Source organism: Limulus polyphemus, unplaced genomic scaffold, assembly GCF_000517525.1.
Source record: "Limulus polyphemus unplaced genomic scaffold, Limulus_polyphemus-2.1.2 Scaffold763, whole genome shotgun sequence".
NCBI lineage: Eukaryota > Metazoa > Arthropoda > Merostomata > Xiphosura > Limulidae > Limulus > Limulus polyphemus.
Window position 1 is genome coordinate 344,163 of NW_013666373.1, and position 25,181 is coordinate 369,343.

At 31.6% G+C, this 25,181-nt stretch overlaps 1 protein-coding gene across 4 annotated transcripts in view; it reads left to right on the forward strand.

Annotated features, from left to right (window-relative positions):
• Positions 1 to 25,181, forward strand: part of LOC106460391 (bifunctional heparan sulfate N-deacetylase/N-sulfotransferase-like) — a 78,615-nt gene that overhangs the window by 22,808 nt on the left and 30,626 nt on the right. For 3 of the 4 annotated variants that reach the window (XM_013920081.2, XM_022387109.1, XM_022387107.1), the window contains exons 3-8: positions 3,025 to 3,231; positions 6,073 to 6,290; positions 13,065 to 13,300; positions 15,308 to 15,511; positions 18,420 to 18,546; positions 23,095 to 23,210. In XM_013920081.2, coding sequence (XP_013775535.1) covers positions 3,025 to 3,231; positions 6,073 to 6,290; positions 13,065 to 13,300; positions 15,308 to 15,511; positions 18,420 to 18,546; positions 23,095 to 23,210 — 1,108 coding nt within the window. Of the gene's footprint in view, positions 1 to 3,024; positions 3,232 to 6,072; positions 6,291 to 13,064; positions 13,301 to 15,307; positions 15,512 to 18,419; positions 18,547 to 22,402; positions 22,519 to 23,094; positions 23,211 to 25,181 lie in introns of all 4 variants that reach the window. The other variant, XM_022387108.1, reaches the window with a different exon arrangement.

Sequence of the window (25,181 nt, forward strand, 5' to 3'; positions counted from 1 at the left end):
TTTGCCTTTGACTTGGTAAGTCTTATCACATCTATTTATTTTAGAGACGCTTATTTATTTTTTTTACCACTGCTAATGAGATTCCACTCTGTGGTGGGTGTTGCCTGGTCAGTTATGCTTTGCTTTAAACCTGCACAATTTACTGGTAGCTTTATACTGCAAACTGTAGAGATGGGGTTTTCTGCAAGACCACTGGTGGCTTGCCCAATGGTATATACATATGTTTCTCAATATCCATCAGTTTTACTCAGTTGTAGACTATCACTCATGGACTTTCATGAGTAAAGCAGAAAGGGATTTCTGCCCATCCCTGCTGACCCCTTGATAGAATAAATCTTGGACAGTCTGCTTTTCAAATTGGGAAATTGTTAACACCAATTTCACTTTCTCCAGTGTGACATTCCTCCAGACTCCCTACCACACTTACTTCCCCCCTTTCTTCTCTGAGTGGAACAAGGGAGTCCTTACCAGTTCCCACTCACTGTGGTGGTGGACCATGGAGGCTTCCTCCCGAGTATTTTCTGTACTTTTAACTTTCCATATATCCACTTAGTGAGAATATGGCAAAGCTGGTTTCCCTCCTCCTATTTCCCCTGGATGCTTATTCCCTGGTGGACAATTGTTAGTTGGAAACAGGACCAACCTATGTGGGATCCTTCTCATAATACTGGGTTTGGGATGACACTTCCGTGTTCCTACGGTTGTGTGCAGTAGAGAGCCCCCTTGTTAATTCTGTTGCAAGTGATTCCTTCCCTGCTCCTACAGTTGAGTTTGAGGGACTTTGTCTGCCTTGTAATATCCACAACAGGACATACGTACACTGTTCCTGTGGTTGAGCGAATGTTCCATATCCTCCTCGTAATTCCAGATGAGGATATCCTTTCCCTGCATTTACGGCTGGATGAGTTAAGATTTCTGCTCTTAATACTGGTTACAGATGTGACCCCTTAATGCTGATCTTGGTTTGTTGTACCTCTTGCTCCTACAGTGGTTTTGGGAGTTTGTCTGGTTTTGGCTGCATGCCAACTTCCTCTTCATAATTACAGTTGCTTGATGTTTGACACTCTGTTTACTTATAGTTGGGATTCATGTGTATATGTAATGCTGTCCACATACCCTAGACACATTGTTTATATTACTCTCTATTCATTTTTATCTGATTGATCCTAAACAAGTTGTGGAACCTCATCTGTAAGATTGGTGTTGAGTATCTCCATAGCTATGCCAGGTGTTTGTTTTTGTTGTTTTTTAATTATGGATTGCATCTCAGAACAGATTACTTGTGTGCACATCCTTTTTTCTTTTGCCCATATCAGGTTAATTCCTTTCTTCAAGAGTGAAGGGCATACTTGTTCCAGAAGTAGTGCGGTACCCCACATGTGTGCTTCAGTTCATCTCAGAGCACATCTGTTCATTCTAGGTGGTCACTTTCTGCATGTTTTCAATGTTGTGTGGCTACACCAGCCCCTCTACTTTTGTAATGTGGGATTCTAGTTTTTTGTGAGAGGAGGTAAGACTGTTTTGGAAGTTAACGTTTTATTACACTGAAAATATTTTTCCGATAGATACTTACCTCCTTCACACACACTTCTCAATATTCCTCCCCACTGCCAGTGTTATTCTTTTAGATCCTACCAATTCTAGAAAGTGAGAATAGCAGAGGGAGCTAGCTGCATCAATAGGTGGTGCAACACTATTGGTGGAGAGTAATGTTCAGTTCAGCAATGCTTAGAGGACAGAAAGTAGATAGAGATAGCTTTGTGTGAGAGCAGGTAAGTAACTGTCAGAAATAAATTTTCAGTGTAAGAAAATGTTAATCTTTATAGAAAATGTTTAGAATCACTGTTGTCACAGTGACACAGTTGCAGACATTTTATTTTTTCTCTTAGTCCAGGGGGTTTGGGCAATTACACTAATTTACCCCTCAATCAATCTGGTCCCTGGTAGGCTTAGTTAATATGGTTTAGTGCAACATGATTTAAGTTTCACTTCACTGACAAGGCTATATTAGGCCAAGTTTGCATTAGATCTTATCAGACTAAGTAACTTCGTGAGAGGGCAAAGAAAATCTCTGAAAAAGTATAAGTGTATATGTATGTATGTGTGGATATAAAACAGGTTTAATACTTATTACATATATTAAACAAAACGAGATTAACAGTTTAAAAAAAAATTTTGTTTATAATCTTGGAAGGGTAAAATTACATTATTTTTATTGTACAATAGTGATTGTAAACACAATGAAACTGTGGTGTTTCTTGGTTCAAAAGAAAGATACAGTTAACAGTTTTATGAAACAAATTCTTTAGAGAAAAGCCTTAGAAGAATTTAGGAGAACATAAAAATCAATAATTAAAATCTACATCAAAAAACATTTTTAATTGTTTTTTTAAAAAAAATATCACAATGAAATCTTTTCATATTTTTAAAACTGAGAATTCATACAAATATCTCATAGAAAAATAAGATACTTTTTTTTTCAGAAGCAGCATAAGCTGTAGAAAGTTAAAATGAAATTTCAAACTATTTCATCCAATAGGTTTTTGTGTGTGTGTGTGTGTAATTAATAAAACAAACCATAAAACATCAAAGCATCCAGACATTTGAAAGTTAAAAGTAATATTTCTTTTTATCTCTTAGATTTGTTCTTAAGTTGTTTTCTATTCTAGTTTTTTAAATAATTATTTGGTATATTATCTATTATGATAATTGCAGATTTTGTTATTGTTATTTTTATTATTTACATGAAATTAATATTGTGTTTGTTTTTTGTAATAATTTGATGTAATGCATTGTATGTAGTCTTGGCACAGTCTTGTACTTGAAGAGTAGACAAGTATGTTAAAAAGACAACCTGTTGAACATGTATATGATTTTTAAATATAGATGTGTATACATATTTCTTCTTGACACTGTACATGTAAGTGACTTTAATACCTTAGTTCGTAATGTCTAGTAACTTCTTTAAAAATATATAACTAGATGTGTTTGGAACAGTTTTTAATTTTAATGTCTTTATCTTAGGCTCAACCCTGACCCACCACAGCCTTCATTTCAATGTTATTCTCAATCATCAGATTTATTAAACAACTTTCATGGTTCTTCACAATTAAATGTTCATGCCTCAAGTGCTCGTTTACGTCTTGATCCTAAAGTATTGGTCATTATAGAGAGCCAGTATTCACTGCTAGGAAAACAGATCTCTGAAATTTTGGAAGCAAGTCGTACCCGGTAAGCTCTAGCATAATGTGTTTTCTGTAGAAATCTATTTGTATTTTTATTATGCAGGCTGTTTCATAGAAAGGTTGAAGCAGAATGACTAATGCATTCATGTATGACAATGTGTGTGTATTTATAAATGCACAGTTTAGGCAATGAAAAGTGTTCTATATTTAACAAATATCCATTCTTATTGTATTTGAATATTTTGTTCTCATAATTAACATACATGTTTTTTAATGTAAATTAAATATGTAATGCTGAGTGATTATTCTAATTACATACATTTTTATTATGTCCTAAATTTTCCTAATAACTAAGATTTAGTTACATGTATTAACCCTCTTGCTGTGGACAAGTCAAAGAGTGCATATCACTATGTTTTAGGTTATTTTAGAATTTTAATTAAACAACTTTATCAATGTATTTCAATAATACTTGCATCAAAACATGGGTATAATTCAAATTTTAATATATGTTTTAATTTCTTAATTCAAAAGAAAATATTACAAACAAGATACTAAATATCCTTTTTTTGTGTGTGTCACATGGCATTTCTTGTTTTATTGGTCTGTCTGTATTGTATTACACCTACCACTCCAAATCTGTTAATGAATCGAATCAGAAACATAAATTTTGGACATTGACAAGCTAGAATATAAAATAAAAACCTCCCACCTTTTTGATTTGCTGAGATAACATATTTAGCACACCAGAGTAGCCCCTCCCACTACTCCATTCTTGTCTGCTCATGCCTATTTCACTTAAGTGCATGTTTATAACCAATAGAAAGAGCACATTCCAAACTACATAAGTCTGACAATCATTTGTAATTGGCTTTAAGGGGAAAGCTGGAGTTTTACTGGAAAAGTTTTTCCAGAATTAGATGGGGGGGGTCAAACCATCCACTGGTAATTTTGACACCATCATGTTACTGCTGGGGACCATGCCAAGTTTGGTGGAGATTGGTCAAATAGTGTGGGTGGAGTTACCGGACAGGCAAACATACAGTTTTGCTTTTATATATATGGACTATCTTCCTTGTTTTAGCTTTGTTAGCCTGATAAGCTAAACAAGCATGCTTTAACTTCAGCATTTTCAATATTGAAATGTGCTACAACTAAACCATGTGGGTTATTATGGAGTTGTAACTGAGGGTTCTGGTTGGACAAAATTTCGGGGATGTTGCATCAATGTATCTCCTTGTCAACTAAGCAAACATAATGGGGAATTTCAGCCAATTATTATGATTTTTGTGTGCCAGCAATACCAGTTGTGGGGTACATATATACCCAATTCAATTTTATCACTCATCACGATCTCTACCAACCTACCCTCAAATCTAAAAGTTATCGGCGTGACGGATGGACAGATAGAATTTTGACCCCTCCATTTTACTTCTGGGGACTGTAGGAGTCACCATGCCAAGTTTGGTGGAGATTGGTCAAATAGTGTGCCAGGAGTTAGCAGACAAACATACAACATATTTTGCTTTTATATATATAGATTAGACAATTGTAAGTCAAGTCCTTGTGGTGCATTTAACTGATACATTTCAGTATGGGTCATACATTCTCTATCATATATTTCTTTTGCATCTTTGCACATAAAAGTTTTGCTAAACAATCAGTAGCAAGGCACAGATGCATGTTTTTATTTTTTTTCAATTAAACTTGGTATTCAGTCGTCATAACTATATATTTGAAAAATTGAATTTACCATATTTTGTACATTGTATATGTCACTAGCACTTCCTGGATCAAACTTGGATTGTTTAAATATTCCTGTAATGTGTTTTTTTGGCAAAGACTAGTTCTTTTCACATCAGTTTTCCATAGAATATGTAATTGTGTGTAAAATACTGCTCAGATAGTTTCAAAAGAAATTTAATTCAAATAGTTGGCTAATAATGGGTAACTTTAAGATGTCACCATGATATCATAAACATGATAAACTTATTTTAATTAAGTGCTGTAAAGAAAGTGAAATTGCCTATGTTGGTACTTGGCAAGTTTAGTTTCAGTGTAAGAGGTATGAATGAAAAGCTGAAATGCATATATACATACATATATAATGTATATGTTAATAGGGGATTTAATAAAGTCCAAAATAACTCCTGACTATTTTGTACATGTGTAATGCATATACTTGTGAATTAAGTTTAGAGCTGGCAGATTAATAGTATTTGCTGATTGATTACTCAACAGCTCCATTAATTGATTACAGTTGATTAATTGATAGCCTTCCCCACCCCGTTATCAGTTGTCCAACATTAGTAACAGTAGCAAATAGCTATAGTAACTTTTCCATAACAAAAGCCAGGATGAGGAAGTTTGGTGTCTATTTCAATTACTTAAATATTTGGAATAATGAAAAATAAAATTAATCAGAAATCTTAATTTTGATTAGTTTGCTATTTTTGTGAGAACTGATTTCATCATAATTTTGACTATTTTGATTATTTTAGGGACAATTGACATGATCAGAATCTAAATTAATTGATTGTTGGAATAATCTAAAGCAGTAATAATTTATAACAATAATTTCATTTAATCAATTTAATTGCAATTTTGATTAATAAACTAGTTTGTGACACTAATTGATGCAATTGTTGTTCATGAGTAATTGATTAATCGATTAAATTTCCAGCTGGAATTAAATCAAACACTTCTATATGTACTTAAATAAGTGATACCGAGATATGGAACATTTTAATTGCATGTATTAGTAAATAAGCATGATGTAAAGTTATGTATTTTCAACATTATTAATAAACAGAAAAATAATTTTTGAGTATTATATAACTAATTTCTTAGAAGTTAGCTTTCTTATATACAATCTTTGTACTTTCAGGTTTAAGATAGAAATAGCAGGGAAGAATTTGCCAGTTCTAACACGACAAGATAAAGGAAAATTTGCTGTGGTTGTTTTTGAAGATTATGAAAAGTACTTATTTATGAACAAGTGGAATCGAGAGCTTTTAGACAAATATTGTCTAGAATATGGTGTTGGTGTTATTGGCTTTTTAAGGCCTAAAGAAAAACCTTTAGTTCATACAGAGATTCATAATGGTAAACAGAAATTCTTATTCTAGTAAATGTTTGTAGTAGTATTCTGAAGTTGTTTTTAATTTGACCATTATAGTAGTAATTTAGCAATTAGTGAAATTTGTTAATTGCTCAATTGTGGAGCCCGTTAATCGATTACTTTTACAAGGTGGTAAAAAATTCAAAAACAAAAACCATCGTAACATTAAAAATTAGGTTTCAAAACTTCAAATGGGCAAAGAATAGATGAATCATGTAACTTTGTGCTTAACAACAAGCAAACAACATAATGGCAATATTTCAATTACTTGTATAGTTTGAATAGTTGAAAGTAGCAATAATCAGAAACCGTAATTTCAATAGATACTAATTAATAGTAATGAAAAATCATAATGGTAATATTTTTATTACTTATCTGTAAAAATTTTTCCCTACTTATCTATATTTTGATTCTAATGCATTGTTGCTGGATGACATTATTACCGTATCTTAACGTCACTAAGGTGAGACAGTTGAATTGTTGTGTGCTTTCATTTAAAATTTGTCATCTGATGATGCTAGGTAAACTTAGCAGAATATAATGTTTATAAAAAGCTTTTTATCGTGTTTATCCTAAAATAAAAATAATTTTAACTTGACAAGTTCTTTCTGTAGTGTATTCAAAAATTGTTAGTGATTAATCATGTTCAATAAAAGGTCCATGTCATTAAACTGTATTGCTTTAAATATATATATGCAGATTTAGTTGTTTAAGGTACACTTTGCAGTGTACATGCACTTATTTTGATAACTTAATGCAGTTTCCCAGTGGGACAGCAGTCTACAGACATTCAGTAATAAAATCCAGGGTTCGATTCCCTACAGTTGACACAGCAAATAGCCCTATGTGGTTTATTCTAATACAACCAAAACAGAATGCTAAACTCGTCTGTCTTTTTTTTAACCCTCACACCATAGCTATCTGTTTCTGCATATGTCATAAGGTTTTAGTGAGTTACCTCCAAAATTTAATTAAACTACTTTCTTTTCATGGTATACCAATAAATATAGCATAAAAATGTAGCTAATAATCCATATTTTAATAGTATATAATTTTTAAGATGTTACTTTTTAAGGCAATATTTAAAAAAAAACTTGAATTTCCCATGGTGTGAGAATTGTCATTTTCTCTCTAGGCATCTTCTGTTCTCTAATTTATTTACCACCCATTCAAGAATTATGAAATTTAATCTAAATTATTCATGATATAGTATTCAATCTTATTTGGTTACAGAGGTAGGAAATAGACAATTAGACCCCTCCTGCCATGCCCACCTGTCACATCCTCTCTTTTAGAAACTGCCAATAGCTCTCTCTGACTTTCAGTACTATATTTTTGGTAACCAATAGAAAGCCAAGGTTTCACCTATCAAATGATGTATTATATTACGTTGTTTTCTGTACAGAGAATTGTCAGTTTTTCTTCCAGTACAACTTTTATTCCTACAGAAAACACATTGACAAGCTTAGCTGAATTCCTAACAGCTCTTGTTGCATAGTTAGAGAGCCAGGAAAATTATAGTACATATGGGGCATTGTCTGCTTTTTGCACATTATTATTTTGTGTTCTCTAGTGCATTATTATTAATGAAATAAAAAATGATTTAGTGCAGTACTACTATTAGTATTATAAAAAAAATGAGTGTTATGTATCACTGAGAGTTGACAGCAAAAATAAAGAAGACCCACTTAAGTGCTTTTTTTCTTGTTTTTCATGTGTATTCTTTATTTATTATTATAAAAATAACTAAACGTAAAAATAGGAACGTTAGTTAATGTTAGATTAGGTGAAATAAATAATAATATAATCTTTTCACGAGGTATGCTCGCGAGTAGTTTGTGGGTAATGTAATTAAATAACGTAACGTGAGCTGCACATTTGCCATGTGATTTACAATTAATAATGGTGCGAATAGTAATTAGATAGGGTTCAAAGGGCAATAAAGCAATTAAAAAAAGTATAAATAGATGTATACTGTTATAAGTGTAAAGCTATTTAGGATAAACAAATGTAGTTTCTTATTACAATATGAGTCATTATAGAAAGAAAAAAAGGGTAATTTAGATTTTTTTTGTGTGGTTATGAGGTAAGTCACATTGATCAACCTTGTATAAAGTTAGGGTAGAGAAAAATAACAGATAAAATAAAGTTTTACTGAAAAGAAAACGTTTGAACTCTATTTAAGAGGTTTTAGAGATTATACAAATAAAATTTGAGATTTTTGAGATGAAGAAAAGTATTTTTAATCTTAACATGAAAATCACTTAACACTCAGACTACTATGTAGTATACTCAAGGACAAATCTTTTGTAAAAATACTTCATTAAATAATCTGATTTGTGAAGATACAAATACTATATTAAATGTTATAGTATGAGAACTATAACAAGCACAAAATGGTTACGAGGTTGTTCCATGGGAAAGAGTTAAACATTTCATTGTATTTTGCATTATTTCCACCAAATGGTAGCTTTGTATGCATTGGAGTTAAGTCATATTTCAGTTGACTTGCAGCCAAAATATAAACTGAACTGAACATATACAGCTTGTAGTTCAAAATGTTTCTGTTTAATTTTTTTTTATCTGTGGTACTATTACTACTACTACTAGGAAATAGAGCAGATTTTTCTCCCAGTGGTACCACTTTTGAGCATTTGGTAGTCATTGTTTGTGTGTTTCATATTATAGTAAAGGGACAAACAATGATTTATAAGAATAATGAAGTGGTTTATTTTAGGGGGAAAAAACTATATGTTTCAACAGAACATTTGTCTAATTCATGTACCTGAAGAAGACAGACCAATGTTCTTCCAAAAATGTACCACTTCATTATGCTTATAAATCGTTATTTATCAGTTTACTGTTGGTATCATATTCGTCCATATACAAGTGTTCCATATTGTTTAAAATGTTTCATCTACATAGCCTAAACAAGTGTTCAGTTAAATTTCTTTATAAGAAATTGTCAGATTATAAATATCATTCTACATAAAAGTTATTTTGAAACTAAGAGTAATGGACGTGCTTACTTTAACAGTTTTACAAAGTTACAGAATTTTTGTGAATGAGTTTCAAGGATTTAAACCTAAATGTTTCTTGTATCTCCTTTTTTTTCTTCAAATTAACATGTTATCTGCCAAGCTAAGTATACATGTGCATATACTTTACATTCAAATGGTACCTATCTATAAGCACTGCCCTCAGATGACAGTGATGTTCAGATAGAAATGCATACTGATGATAGCAACAACAAGAGATTCTGCTACACCAGTTTATGATAGAGGAGCAGTTGAAGGTGTGAACCCTGATGTCCCATTGCATAAGTGGTCAAATGTTGTGCAAGATCCACCCGATTTGGCTTTCAATGAAAACTCTGGTCTTAGAATTCAATTACCAGATGCTTCACCTGGTGATTATTTTGACTTATTCTTGACTCCACAATTACTAGATATCATGGTCATAGAAACAAGTTGATATACGACAGCCAAAATCAACCATTGCAAAGAGAATCACATCTAAAATACTGGAAGGACACAGATACAACAGAAATGAAAGTTTCTTGCCTTGTTGATTCACAGGAGTCCAAATAACCTAACTACCTTGGAGCACTTCTGGTATGAGTTGCAACAGCTTCCAAATGCTCTTATGTTTTTGGCATTTTGCAGACAATTCCCAATCTCATGATGATCATCTGTATAAGATACTTTGGTGTGACAGGCTCTTGTTTCGACAGTATATCAAAAACAAATGCCACAAATATGGAGGCAAACTCTATAAACTATGCAAATCTTGAAGTCTGATGCTGAAAATGTGCATATACTGTAGAACTGGCCTTGAATGTGATCCCAGCTTGTAACAGTCTCACGCTGTTGTACTTTATCAGTTGGCTGATTATCTGGACAAAGGTCATGTCTTGTACACAGATAATTATTACAATTCTGTGAGCCTGGTGAAAAAATTGACTTTGCAATCAACCCTACTTATGTGGAACACTGGTTTGACTGTAAAGAAAATCTAAAGGATGTGGTCCATAGAAAGTTGAAGGGGGAACATAAATAGAAGCAGTCAGACTCGGGGTAGTTTGTAAAGAGAACAAAGTGCTTACAATAAGCAACATGCACAGAGTGGAAGTAGTTGATGTAGTTCGAAATAACATTTCGAAGAAACTCAGTATAGTTCGTGATTACAACATTGGCATGTCCGGGATAGACAGATATGACCAGACATTGTATTACTCAACTCTACATAAGACAATACGATGGTACAAGAAGATTGCCCTTCACATCTTCAAGATATTTATTCTGAATGCCCACATCCTATACAATGAAAATAGAGGGCAGCAAATGAAACTATTGAATTGTCATGAACCTGTAACAATTCATCTGCTAGGTAATACCATGGAGGATCTTCAAGGCCAGAGGCGACATGCACTCTCAATTTCATTGCGAACTCTTGATTTTTTTCACTACCTCACATTTGCCACCCACGGAAAAGAAAGAAAAGCCAATCAAACCATGTTTTGTGTGCACAAAGGCTGGTAGAGGAGAAACCCACTACATTTGTGCCCGAAAAACTAGCCTTCTGTATAGATAAATGCTTCAAGAAGTACCATGTGCCTCAATAATGGACAGATAAACAAGAAGACAAAGAGACATTTATAATCATTTACTGGACATTATTTTTTGTCATTTGGTTATGATGTGAGAATTTGTTAGTTCATGAAACATTGAAAGAATAAAATCATAAAATTTGAACATGTTTATTGAATATTATTGCTTATTGATTTAGACCTGATCAAACATTGGATCATGTAGAGTAAGCCTATTTCAGTTATAATCATTTATTTTCTTATTGTAACCATCTGTCCATTAGTCTTACTTGTGTTGAAGTGATTTTTGTGGAGATATCATGTTTGTGCACTTCAGTGAATTTCAATAGCATAAATAATGATACAATATAAATTTGATCATGATTATTACATTGATTTATATTTCCCAAACTGCTAACAAATTGGATGCCATTTTCTGTTTACTATACAATAGCATAATCTTTTCAAAGAGTTTACTCGTAGTCAACAGTCAATGTGTTAACCTGATTTTTACATGTTGGATATGTTAATGTAAATTTTTAAGATAGTTAGAATTCGACTTTTTTAACAAGTCTTAATGATGGTATGTATAATCAACTCGTTATTTACATTTTACATAAGTGGGAGTTGTAAACTGTCATTTTTAAATCCATTATTCTTTAAGTAATAATGTTATTAGTAAGGATGTTTTATTAGTTACAGTAAATGGTTTTTACCTGTGAATTTAGATTGACACAGGTAGTGAGCATTATCTAGCTTTTCTAGACCTTTCTCATGTCAAGAATGGCTTAATTTTGGTTGTGTTATAACAGTTTCTTTTGCTGGTTTGGTTCGTTTTGATTATTTCGTAAAAATAATAGGAAGTCCAGTTCACTTAAGGAAAAGTAAAGCATTTTATTTCTTCAAGAGAAAGTTTAACAACTTGAATGGTTTAACATACCAGTGATAAGCCTAATTCACAAATAAAACTTAACATTCACTTGTTAACTTTTCTATGTATGACACAAACTCAACAAAATTGGTAATTGGTTGACAACACTTAACAGACTTGCTGACTAACGAAGTATCTCAGATTAACTATTACTGACTGGTGTTTCTTATATTACTTTTTTGTAGTCTATAGAAAATCTCACGTAAAGTGTAGACTAGATACCTGGGAAATACACAAGCATCGCATATCCTCATTACATTGTGTCAAACTCCTTCTAGCAAACAATAAAAAAAACATTTTTATTAAAATATTGAAAACTAAGCCCACAACAATAGGAAGGACATAAAATAATGTTACGAGTAAACAAACCAGATCTGTGCAGTAAATTCAAATGTTGATAAAGATCATTTATGCCTGAGAAGGAATGTCAAAAGAAATTCTGTAATGAAAGTTACTAAACATTTATTTAATAGTAAAAAGTATGATTGTTCTTCTGCTTAGCAATAGGAAACCATTATTGTAATATTCTTGTAGAATTTTGAGATTTAAATAAATGTCAGATTTCAAGTCTTGGAATACTTAGGAAAGTTGACTTCAAAGAACACTTAAAATAATGGATGTGTGTAAAAATTGTTGACAATGGCATAACATGATATGCAGTTTTTGGAATTTTCAGAACAAGCCATTTGATCTTCACTGCCTAAGTTTTATTGGTTTTTTTGCTATAATGTAAATTTAAATTAGCACATCTTACCCAGTAGCTACGAATGAATTATCTACCTTAAAAGCTATTTGATATAGCTTAAGTTTTTTTTTCATACTTAGAGCCTGACAAATCAATAAATTAAAACTGAGGGTTGTTGCATACAAGATTAAGTAGCTTAGTAATTAAAATGCTTAGTCAACAAGTAGTGTTGTGTGTGATTGAATAATAGTAAATTTTAGGATTTTATGAATTATTTTAATTATTGTTCAAAAAATAATAATTTGAAAGATCATAAAAGTTAACTATGATTTTCCTTTTAATTACAAGGAGGTAGGCTGAGATTTTAAATTAGGGTATTAGCCGAAAACTACATGAATTTTGAGCAGAAGTGTTATTGCCATAGCATGTGTCTTCTAGTTTCAAATTATATTCTAACTGTTTGCATATTTTTTTTACATATGTGTATTTTACAATTTTCTGACTTCTTTTAACTATAAACATGTTTTTGATAAGAGAAATAACTACATTAACAGATTTTGACTTGGCTATAAGTACAAATCTCAAGCTCTATGATTACCACCTGAATCCCAATTCTTCAGTATTGAGGCTCACACGACCAGAAGAGACTTTTTATGGAGATCTTCCTACATCAGATTGGACAGTATTTCATTCTGCCCACTCCACATATAAGCCTATAGCTTGGGCTCGGGCACACAATCTGACAGGGAAACCAGCCAGTGAGAACCAGCTTATGCCTACATTAGTGGAGGCAAGTTTATCAGTTTTGTAAATAGTTGGCCAAGTACAAGAAATTACTAATAAAAATTAATAGTTTTTTCATAGATATATATATATATATATATATATATATATATATACTTCATATTTTGACTAGACATGATTTCAAATTTATCAGTAAAACAGCTTTGGTAGTGAAATATTTTCCACAGTTAAAAGCCTTTTATTCATTAGAATTAAAGGTAACTTGGTTCAGTCTTAATAAAAGTTGTGTAATTAAGCTTTCAAACATATTTGTATACAAAGGCTTAACATTGATAAAAATCATGTAAGCTACAGAGATAAAAGGATTGTTCAGGAATGTGGAAAACAACTTCTGTTGGACCTTAAATAATTTTTATTACAAACTTTAGGCCTGTGGATTTACTGAAAATCAACTGAATATATGGTATATTTTGCCATGTGTTTCTCATACGTAAATGCACTAGTCTTCAAATCAGTAAATATTGACACAGTATTACAAATTCAAATAGTGCAAATATCTATAAAGTTTCACAAAAGTGGATTTTTTTAGCAAGCACAAAGGTTAAAGTATTTTTGTTAAGTTATATACTCAAGTTAATTTCATTCTGTGGTATCGGCAATAGAACAGACAGTAATGGATTTTAAGCTTTTGCACACAGTGTTGTGAAATTTAAATAATTTAGAAATAAGACAAAACTGAACATTTTCTTATACAGTGAAATACTTGATGATGAAACAAATGAGCTGTAATACTGATCCTTTCTTTATTCTGTACATTTTATAGTATTTAAAATGCTATTTCCACAAACCTGAATAACAGTATAGTGTTTTTGTGACTACTATTTATTTACTTTCATTTGTCACAATTGACCTTCTTTCCTTCCTCTTCAAGTGACTGAAATAAAATTTAAACAAAACCTTTTTTATGATTTGTAACTTTATATTCCCCAAAGTGATACTATCTTTCACTCACACTTTACCACCATGCAATGGCTTGTGTATCAATCAGTTATTTTTACACTTTCCATAATTACATCCAACACATTAAATGCTCATAGTTGCTGTCTAAACGTTAGAACTTTACTATTATTAGCAGATCAAACTAACCTATCATTAGATCCATAAGAGAGGAATGTATATAAAACTACTGTTTGTTTTTTCTTAACATGTTGACTGCTATTATTACGGTTTCCCATACCTATAACTTCTCAACTCTAAATTGATCAATTGTAATTAGTTATCATTTCTGTGGCTTATTTCATCTAAAAGTTTGAAAAATATTGCCTAACTGTGGATATGACAATGTGCACACTGCATTATTTAATGTTTTTATTTGTGTTTTTGAAAAAAATTATATGTAATAAAAGTTTTCCAAAAAAGGGCTCAACCTTATTGGCAATTTGTTTGCACTTCCTACAAATGTATTTACTTTATTTACAAACTTAAAGATTAAAATAATGATGAAAAGATATTGCAGTTGATTTTTACATTGATTAATGTAGAACACTGTGATTTTGTATGTACAAAGTCATTAAGCTTCCTATTGTAGATACAATGTTTTTTTCTACATTTAGATCTAAAATTTGAAACTATTCAGTTAAAATTTTACTGTTTGTGATGGAATATAGATTTATGACCTTTATACTTATCAGTCATTGTTTGTGTGGGCATTTGGCATTGCCAAACATTCATCTCTTTTTTTTTTTTTTTTTTTTTTTATGCAGTTGATGTGTAAATATTACACAGTATGTTTTATAGTTTCAGTATAGATAAACAGTGAATTTTTGTGCAATAAACAATCATCATTTAGTATGTTGTGCATTGCATAACATGTGGCAAGATTCATTTTTCTGTGGGTAAGTTAATTCTATATATCTAATAAACACTTAACCATACCCAGTAGTAAAAATCTGTACATTGTTGGAATAGCTATATTAGAGAACTGAGAGGTGCTGTTTATACATAAATTAGCTACTTTGCTTCAAAAATTACAGATTTCTTTGTGTTTTAACAGGATCAGGGGCAAATAGATGGCATCCAACGTGTATTATTTGGGGGAGGATTTAAATTCTGGCTGCATAAGCTTCTCTTTCTTGATTCAATCTCTTTCCTTTCCCATGGAAAACTTAGCCTTCCTCTGGACCGCTTTATTCTGATTGATATTGATGATATTTTTGTTGGGCAGAAAGGAGTTCGAATGAAACCTTCTGATGTGCAGGTTTGTATGTTGAGGCTCAGGTATATTGTTGTTATCACATAAAAGTAATTTAAGACCATTTTTTATGTCTTGTGTCTTACATGGAAATGTTCCCAGAATAGAACGTGTTGCTTCACATTCTCTCAAGATTGTATGTGTCTACCATTTGGAAATGATGTATTTGTTACATTATCAAAACCTTGTTCATAGGACCTGTTTTTTGTAGTTTCAAAACCATGTATCTCTGAATTTATAAATATTGTTGTAAGGGAAATAATATTCATAAATGATTATACGTTTGTGTGTACTGTGCATAAATTAAAGACCACCATTCAGTCTCCAGTGCAAGAGTTGTACAGTATGAAACATAGTAATAATACCAATCTAAAAAACCTTTTATATCTAAATACTATCTATATCAAATGTTTCATGTGAACAACTTGTGAAAAACTAGATGCATGAATGTCAGAACTGATCAGCTATGTTTCTGAAAACTAGCACTTGTAGCTTTTACATGTTGTAATGCTGTGGCTATTACACTGACATTCAAAATCAAATTGTATTCCCCACACATTTATTAATTTTCTTGATGATTAGCATGATTTATTGCTTTTGTAAAAAGTATTGTTGAAGATGTGTGGGACTATCTTCATTTGAAAAAAAGAGGGAATCCTCAATAGCCATGGCACTTGAAATTCTTTTAGGCAGGATTAGAGTAAATTAATGTATGAGACATCCTTTTACTTTTTATTACCCATATTTTTGTGTACTAGTAATACCAAGTGTGGAGTGCACGTATACCCAAATCGATTTTATAACTCATTGGGATCTCTACCAGCCTACCGTCAAATTGAAATTCTTTATGGCAGGATTAAAATAAATTGGGCGTGATCAAATACATCAATCAAAAGGGTTTGACCTCCTTAGTCCAAAACTGTAATTAGATTTTAAATCGGTCAAGGTATGATGGAGCTATGAGCTAAACGTTTGTACTTAAAAAAAAAAAAACTCAGACTTTCTATGAGGTGCTGTTCTGTGGCTATAAATAGCAAAGACATTGAAGTCAAAAGAGGAACTCTAGACAGTGTTACAAGATGCCTGGAATTAAATTTTGACTAAATGTCTCCAAAAACTTGTATAAAGTACTCCTCATTGGTTTCAGGCAGTGATATCAGCTAAAGGTAGTTAGTTGATCAAAGTATTGAAGAAATAAACTCCAGTCTTGCTTTATATGCATTTGTTTTGCTTTCAGACATTATGAAGGTTTGAAATACCTCCACTAAAAGGAACTCTGCATGGTTTGAATTTCAAATGTATGGTGATGATTGAATGATCTTGATTTTATGCATAGTACTGTATGTATGTGTGTGTCCACTATATATTAAATAGTGTATCTAACTATTAAATTCAAACTGGTGCTCTATTTCTATCACTTTGTTGTGTGATCCCATAAACCAAATGTTGATCTTCCAAATGTATTTTTCTTAAGAAATTAAATTTTTTTTCATTAGTATATGCTAATGTTTGTTTCTCTCTCTCTCTGAAATAATTTGTAAAAGTGATTGAGCCATATAAATTGAGTTAACTAGGTTTTACAGTAAAGTGAAAATGCCATTTTTCTTGAAATTCAAGAAAAAATGTTTGAACAGATTGATGTTACTTCATTTAGTAAGTATTAACTATTGTTGTAAAACATTTTCCATTGTAAGTTATTCTCCCAGCAAAATGCTCGCCCTTTCAGCCGTGGGGTCATTATAATGTGACGGTCAATCTCACTATTCTCTGGTAAAAGAGTAGCCTAAGAGTTGGCGGTGGGTGGTGATGACTAGCTGCTTTCCCTCTAGTCTTACACTGCGAAATTAGGAATGGCTAGCGCAGATAGCCCTCGTGTAGTTTTCGCGAAATTCAAAAACAAATAAACTGTAAGTTATTCAAAGTAAATGGATGCTTAGTGGAAAAATATTTCCTCTAGATGGCAGTTTTCTTTAGATAGCTTTCCTAATAACAGAAAAAGACATTCTTATTGAATGTTTTGGGCCTACTTATTTTATAGCCATCATGCACATTTTTTACAAAAACCTGTAAATTGGGTTAAGATCATCTCACCAATTTTTAATATAAATTTTGTTTTTGTAAAATAATAATGCAAATATGTTTCAAACAAAGAGTATATTTTTTCTATATTTACTATAATTTTTTTTCTTAAATACTTCAGAAAATAAATATTACAAAATATTTAAAAAGCATAAAAATCAGTAAGTTTAAAAATTTGTTTATGATTATGCATACATTGTTTTTAAAACCGTAGTTGTAATTACTTTCATCCAACAATTTTTTGTGCATTTTTGGATAATGTAGTAGATGTATGTCTGGGAAATAGTAAGATTTGGTTGAATTTTAACATTTTTGTTATTGCTTATTCTTATATCAACCAGGGTCTATCTTACTTTGCAAGACCATTTCCAGTAAAACTGAATTATTTCAGCAATATTATTATAATGATAGATAGAAATACATTTTTCTTGACTTTTATTTTTAATGCATAATCAGTCGCTTATATTGATGAAACTTGTCAATACATCTAACATATTTGCAAATCAGTAGTACATGTGATATTCATTGCTTACTTAGAGCTCACAAAGTGTAAACACAGTAATTTTTTTAAAGTTGGTGAACTTGTAAGTCACAACTCACTTAACTGCATTTTTATTTTATAATTTACAACATTCTAAAGCTAACAGTAGCACAAACCTATACACACGGTCTTTCTGTGTAGTTGCTGTGCAGCTCCCTTTCTTTTATGGATTGTAAATTTCTAAACTTTTAGTTACTAGGTCTGAAGTAATTATGTACAGTTCTCTTTTCCTTTACAGAAACTCCCATAGTTAATCTAATGGTTGATTTTTTTTCTTTTATCTTAATCTCAAAGGCATTGTTGGAAGCACAAGAACGACTCAGCCATTCAATCCAGGGATTCCGTTTTAACCTTGGTTTTTCTGGAAAATTTTTTCATCATGGCTCAGGAGAAGAAAATAAAGGAGATGACATGCTGCTAAGTAAGTAATTTTTATTTTTTTCAGTTATATAGTTAACAGAATGCAGATGTAACATTTATTTTGAAAAAAAGTTGTCAATTCACTGGGGCTATGGTTGTACTTACTTTGAAATAAAAATGCTTAATATTATAAGATTAATTATGTAAAATTCTTCAAGAATGAGTTGCAACATGGACTACCTAACATAAGATTTTTAACCGTATGGTTTAGGGTTTCTTAGCTAGACATAATAAAAATTAAAAAAAATGTAGAACAGAATATTTTTAAAAATTAGAAAAATCATATGAAATCTTAATCATTCTAAATGATGTGAAGTCTGTTTACAGCTTGAAACAAAAACTTTGATATAATAGCTGAAACTTTAATCATAAGATGTTGAAATTCTTTTACTTTTGTCCAAGTGTTTCTGTTTTATTAGGTGCAATGAAAAAACTTCCTTGTGATGAAGTGACACCTTCATTGTCATCTTGAAGTTCATAAAAATCACATCTGTATTAATTTATAAAGTGGATATTTTTAATGGATCACAGATTCATCTTTTAAAATATATTGATGTAAATACATATACTTAATATTTGACAGATTTTAACTTCATATTTCAACGAACATTTTGTAATTCAAATATTTTTGTCATCACTGTTCAGAGTTATCTTCTACGCTGCTTATAATACTTGAGCCTAATCATGAATCAGTCAAAGCTATAAGATAAGAATGGAAACTAGTGTAATTATTTCTTCTTCCATATGAAAGCTAGTGGGAATATCTTTAAAAGTGTCTTATATGTCTTCATTGAATATTGCTTTCATGTTGTATTTCCAGCACTTAACTCTGATTTCATCTAAGTTATGTATCTAGTACTTTTCTGCTATTGTCAACATTTTAAAACTGAAATGCAAAGTGTTGGTAGTTTTCACAATTTTTTTAGCAGTTACTTGTTAACAGTCTACTGTTATTTTTTTAGAGAATGGTAGCAGTGTAGATAACTTTGTTATTTTTATGACTGTAACATTTAAATAAAATTTCTATTTGCCCAAATTTATTGGTTCATAAAACTTCTGAGATGTTAACTCACCTCCTCACACAAATTAGCTATCTTCCTTTAAGGCAACTTCTATCTAATTTCACATGATTTTACATGGATTGTGCCACTACACAAAGACAATCATGTGGCAAAATCCCTTCATTAAATAGGAGAGCAGCACACTTCCGTGTGCACTAGCTCCACCTATGCATTTGCACTCTTCTTCTAGGCATTGTATTGTACATACATGTTTAAATATCTTGTCTGTATTCAATTTATTGAGGTTTGCATCAATAATGAAACTTTCATTTTCTCTAGCTTTTGTTTCAAAAGCTTATATTTTTTATCATTGATTCTCAAATGATAGTGATTTATACTTAATCCTGAGTGTAGGATGTTGTTCACACTTAGGCCTTATTTCTGCTGTGGATTTTGAAGGTTCATTAACTGTCAGGGTCATTGCATTCATTATTCAACGTGTTGTGGATTACTACATGCTTAATGAGCCGCCTACTCCCATCTTGTCAGCCACATTTCTTTTTTCTCAGTATGGAATGATCTCTTAGACTAAGATCTTCACCTGATTTGCTTTGGATAGTATTTTACCATTTTTGGAAAAACCTTAACCTTTCAATCTCTTTCTGGATTTCCTTCTCAGGTATGATACTTTCTATCTCTTTTGCCTGCATTCTTTATTATTTTTCATTTTTACGTTTTCTGACCCATGATTCTTGGGTTTATCTTGTCCTTTCTTCTTGCTTTTTATTAGGTTTTATATTGTCTCCTTTACCTCATAGCCTCATCCCCTTCACAATTGTGACTCCTTTTGTCCTGATTTGTAGGCTTTCCTCCCTTCCTTTTCTTGATTCCCTGTCATTGGTAGCTATCTGGCCAGCTTGGAGATTGAGCTCTTTACCTTCTATTTCACTTTCTAGTTCCTCATTTTTGTTTTTCATCCTTTTCTCTCAACCCTTCTGTATTCCCACTTCTAGCTCCACCTTTTACCTGTTTCACTTCTTAATGTTTCTGTAGGCATTTGTTCCCTTCTCCATTTTGCCTCTTCCACATTTTCTGCCCTATCCCTCTATACTTTGTTCCCCTGCTGTCAGGACTTATTGGGTCAGGTTACATTCCTCTTTACTGTATCTCTTTCTTCCCTTTCATTACCCAGATGCATTCAGTGGTGTTCCTTTACCCCTAGTGACCTGGTCTGATGTTATACAACTTTTTTTCTCTTTATCTTCCTGGGTTTTTTCTTCTTTCTCGACCTTGCTCTTTACTCTTATTCCTTTTCTAGATTAGTCCTTTCCATTTCTGATTCCAGGCCTTTTTTTTTCTTGTTTTCCCTCTACAAGAAGTCTCATTATTCTTGCCAGTGACTATTGCACACATACATTTCTGTGGGTACCTTTCTCTTCTCTTGGTCTCAATTTTTCTGACAGTCATTTTTCATTTCCACACCTTAGGCTCTTTACTCACTCCTTCTCTTTTCCTTTTTTCCCCAATTCCTTTTCCCATCCCTCTGACCCCCTATGGTGTTTTTATCCAGTCTGTGGTTGGCTGTGGTCAATGTATTTGGATAGTTTCCTACACATATCTCTTGGCCCATTCTCTTTTTGTTTTCTCTGTTCTGTACATGTTTTTTGTGTCTTAGCTTTCCTTGCTTTTCCCTTAGACTCAGCATCAGCCTTTCTTGTATTCATTGATATCATGAGGACCTTTGCTTGACATATTCACAAACTTTTCTTTGACTAATTAGTCCATCCTTGAATGTTTCTTCTCCTATCTCCCTTCTTTTGGGCATATTCTTCTTATCTCATCTGAACTGAACTTCACCCTATCTTCTTCACCTGTGAGCTATGACATATTTGGTTCCCAGGTTTCTGCATTTTTCATTTTATCCCTCGGTGAGAGGTTATTTTGCTTTTGTGTACTCTGGCTTCCCTAAAACCCCTCATTTCTTTGAGGCATGCCCTCTTGTATCTCCTACAGTGGACCTTGTAGATCCAAGGTTTTCTTTCATGGGATCCTTTGTCTTCTTTTATGAGCCTATCCTTAGGGAATTGTCACTGTGACCTGGAACCTGAATGCACTACTATCTGTGTTCCCTTATCACCTCTCAAATCAGATTTTTCCCTTCTTCAATGCTTCTCTCTCTGTTTGAGGTACATTTTTTCGATGAAGACAGAATTTCCTATGTTTGGACTCTGAACAAGAGTTTCTATCCATATCAGTGTGCTCAACCTTCTCGCTCATGGTTGGGCATGTTCTCATTTCTGTTCTTACTGATGGTTTACTTAGTCATGTTTCACTCGGCTTATTCCATGGTCTTTTTTTGCTCCAGTTATTGCATAGTTATTTACACAATGTCAAGAAATCAGAGTTATACCTGGAATATTTTGCCTAGTAAAACCTGCTGCACTTACTATACTTACTTTTTCTACAGATCATAGCTCTGTGTATGTATAGTATCTTTAAAGACCTTATATAATTCTTTGATTGAAAGCTGCAGTGTATTAGGGTCAAACCAAATTAATTTAACAGTAATTATAAATATAATGCATCTTTATTGTGTTTAATCTACCTCACTGTTTTTAAGTTCCTAATAATTTTTATGTATCATATTTTGGTTTAAGAACTGAAATTACAAAATGTATTTCTGAATTTTCCATAAAAGTTATAAAATTATGAATGAACTTTGTAAATTATACAAATACTTCTGACCCATGAACAACAAATGTATAAAAAAGCTTGGTTAGTTTCAGCTCCAGTTTTCAATGCTTCTAAAAACGATAAAGGAATAGTCAGTACTCTACTATTAAGCTTTCTTTTCAGAATATGTGGACAGCTTTTGGTGGTTTCCTCATATGTGGGGTCATATGAAACCACACCTCTTTTACAACCATAGTCTTTTGGACCAACGTATGCTCAGAAATTACCAGTTTGCAAAGGTACATGTGGCTCTTGCATGAATATAAGGTTGGCAGTTTCACAGAACAAAGGAAGCAGAATTCACTAACCCTGATTCAAAATTCAGAAAATCAAGACATGGTTGAGAATTCAAAGAATGAAATCTTTCAGTTACAAAATTTTTTCAACATTATGTTTTTAGTACAGATGTGCTATTGTTTGAATACAATAGCATACTGTAAGCATTTAAGAAAAGAAAATTCAATGTTTTGGAAACTTTTAAAAATACTTTGATATGGAAATTCAAACAAACCTTTAGTTACTTCAGATATTCACTACACTGTGACCAACCTTATTATTCAATCTACTTTTTGTTTGTGGTTTGATGGGTGTTACATGTAATCATTATGTTGATAGATTAAGCATTGTTCTTATTTATGTTTTTCTTTTATGCCTGCACTTGTATCAAAGCCTTTCTTTGCCATAACATGCTTTGGTGAAGGGTGTTTTTTTTTGTTTTTCTTTATGCTTTTGCAGCTGAGAACAACAATTTTTATTGCATCTCTAGTTCTTAAAACTTACAAGTTTGGCATGGTTCTAATTCTTTGTTCTTAAAGACCACAGAAGGAAGTTTTGGTGGTTTGGACATACTTGGAGCCATACACAACCTCACCTTTTTGACAACATTTCTGTCTTGGAGACAGAAATGCTGCTGAACCACAAATTTGCCAAGGTAACAAACAACTTGGACATTTATTGTGTGTGTGTGTGTCTCCTAGAAATCATGCTAAAAGTATAACTTTTGATAGACCTATGCTACATTCAAAAACAGTATTTTGTTAAGGAAAATTAAAAAAAAAATAAAAAGTTGTATCTGTATACTGAAATGTATAACAAAAATTTTTTTCATTCTCTTGGACTTATGTTGATGTATGTTGTTGTTGTTCTGCTGTACTTTTGCATAGAAATTACTACTGTGCATGTGTGCATATCTACTAAATATTGATTTGTTTTTTTTTAATCAACTGCAAAACTTTGAACCTCATCTGATTACTTTGGTATAATGAAAATAAGAAGACTTAACATCTTGCATGGAATTAGTCTATTTTCCATTTATTTCCATTTTTAAAACTTAATGGTAAACTTTTCCCTACATTTTGTTGACTTTACTTTCTTAATCATGACTAATTTTTCAGACCATATAACTTAAGTATTGTATATTTTGGATAAGATTTTGTTTTATCTTATTTTACATAAAGATTCATACTACTATATTAAAAATTCTGAATAAACAGAGCTGTGGTAAATGTAATTCCATGTTAAATCAATCAAACCATAAAACCTCTCCTCCCTCAAATATTAATAAAATTGAGCATCTAAGTTGATAATAATTGCTTCATTTAATATTTCAGGTTCTTGGGTCAAATGGTATGGAAGATGTTAATCAGGGAAAATTTGACCGTTTTTGACTAGTAGACCAGGGTCAGTTGTAACTCGTATCCCAAAATTCTTATGAAGCTACAGAAATTATGTTGGTGTAATTTTAAAGCTTTTTGTAAGCCATAGCTGTTGGAATCATTTTATTGGTATGAAGATTAGAATTAATAATATGGCCTAATATGTTTTTCCAATTGGATTTTGACCCTGGATCTAATACAAAACTTTTAAATATAAAAAATTAGCTTGAGGAAACAATCTACTATCATGTGAGTGAAGAACTTTTTTTTAAATATGGTTTAAACATTTTATATGGTTAAGAATCCTCAGTGTAAAGTTAATATATTGCAATTTGTTTCAGTTCATGCAATTTTGTGGCATTATGAACCTTGTTCTTACAGATATGACAATATTGTACCCAAAAGGCAAGCATATCAGTGAAAACTGTGCATTCTTTAGTATTCCTGATTGTCTGTATGTGTGTTTGTTCATCTGTCCATAAATGACAAATTACAAATCCTGAAGTTGAGAATAATTACTAAAGATATTATTTATGAGCAGCATAAAAAAAACATTTCTGATAAGTTTTAACTAAAGCATCATTTTTCTGAATTCCAACTAGTCTTTTTTTTTTTTCTTCATTCCTATGATGTGTTTGATTTCTTTTAGCTTATCTTCAGTGTACTGCTTTTGAAACAATTTCTGTTTGTTGAGTTAACATGGTATAACTCATAAAGGGTATACTTTATGGTGTATGTACATGAAAAAAAAATTTATATCTTAGTGTTAAATTTGTAAATGCATCTTTTTACTCTGATTATCTGTTTTTGTTGTTTATTGAATAATAACGTGTTAAAATGTTTTTTTATCAAAAATATTATTTTTGAAGCATACAGTTTCATTCTAGTATTTTGTATAGCAAATCTTTGTTCCATGAAAGAAAAATATCTTCAAAATTATAAATGTATTTGATTTGTGTTGTCGGTATTATTCCAAATTCTTACGGTTCACTGAGAGAGAAGCTCATTTTTATAATCTTTGAAGCAAAGAAATCTTTATATGGTGTTTTCTCTCTGCAAACTAAAGCTTATTTTTCGTTTCAGGTTTGAAATTGACCCAGTTTTAATAAGGTTCTAGTAGGCAGACTTTAAAATTAAGATCAGGTATACCATGTGTTTAGATCTGTGAATTTCCTTTGAGATGCATTGCATGTTGTATACAAGCTTGATTCTTGTTCAGTTTATACAAGTTATTTGCTGCTTGATAT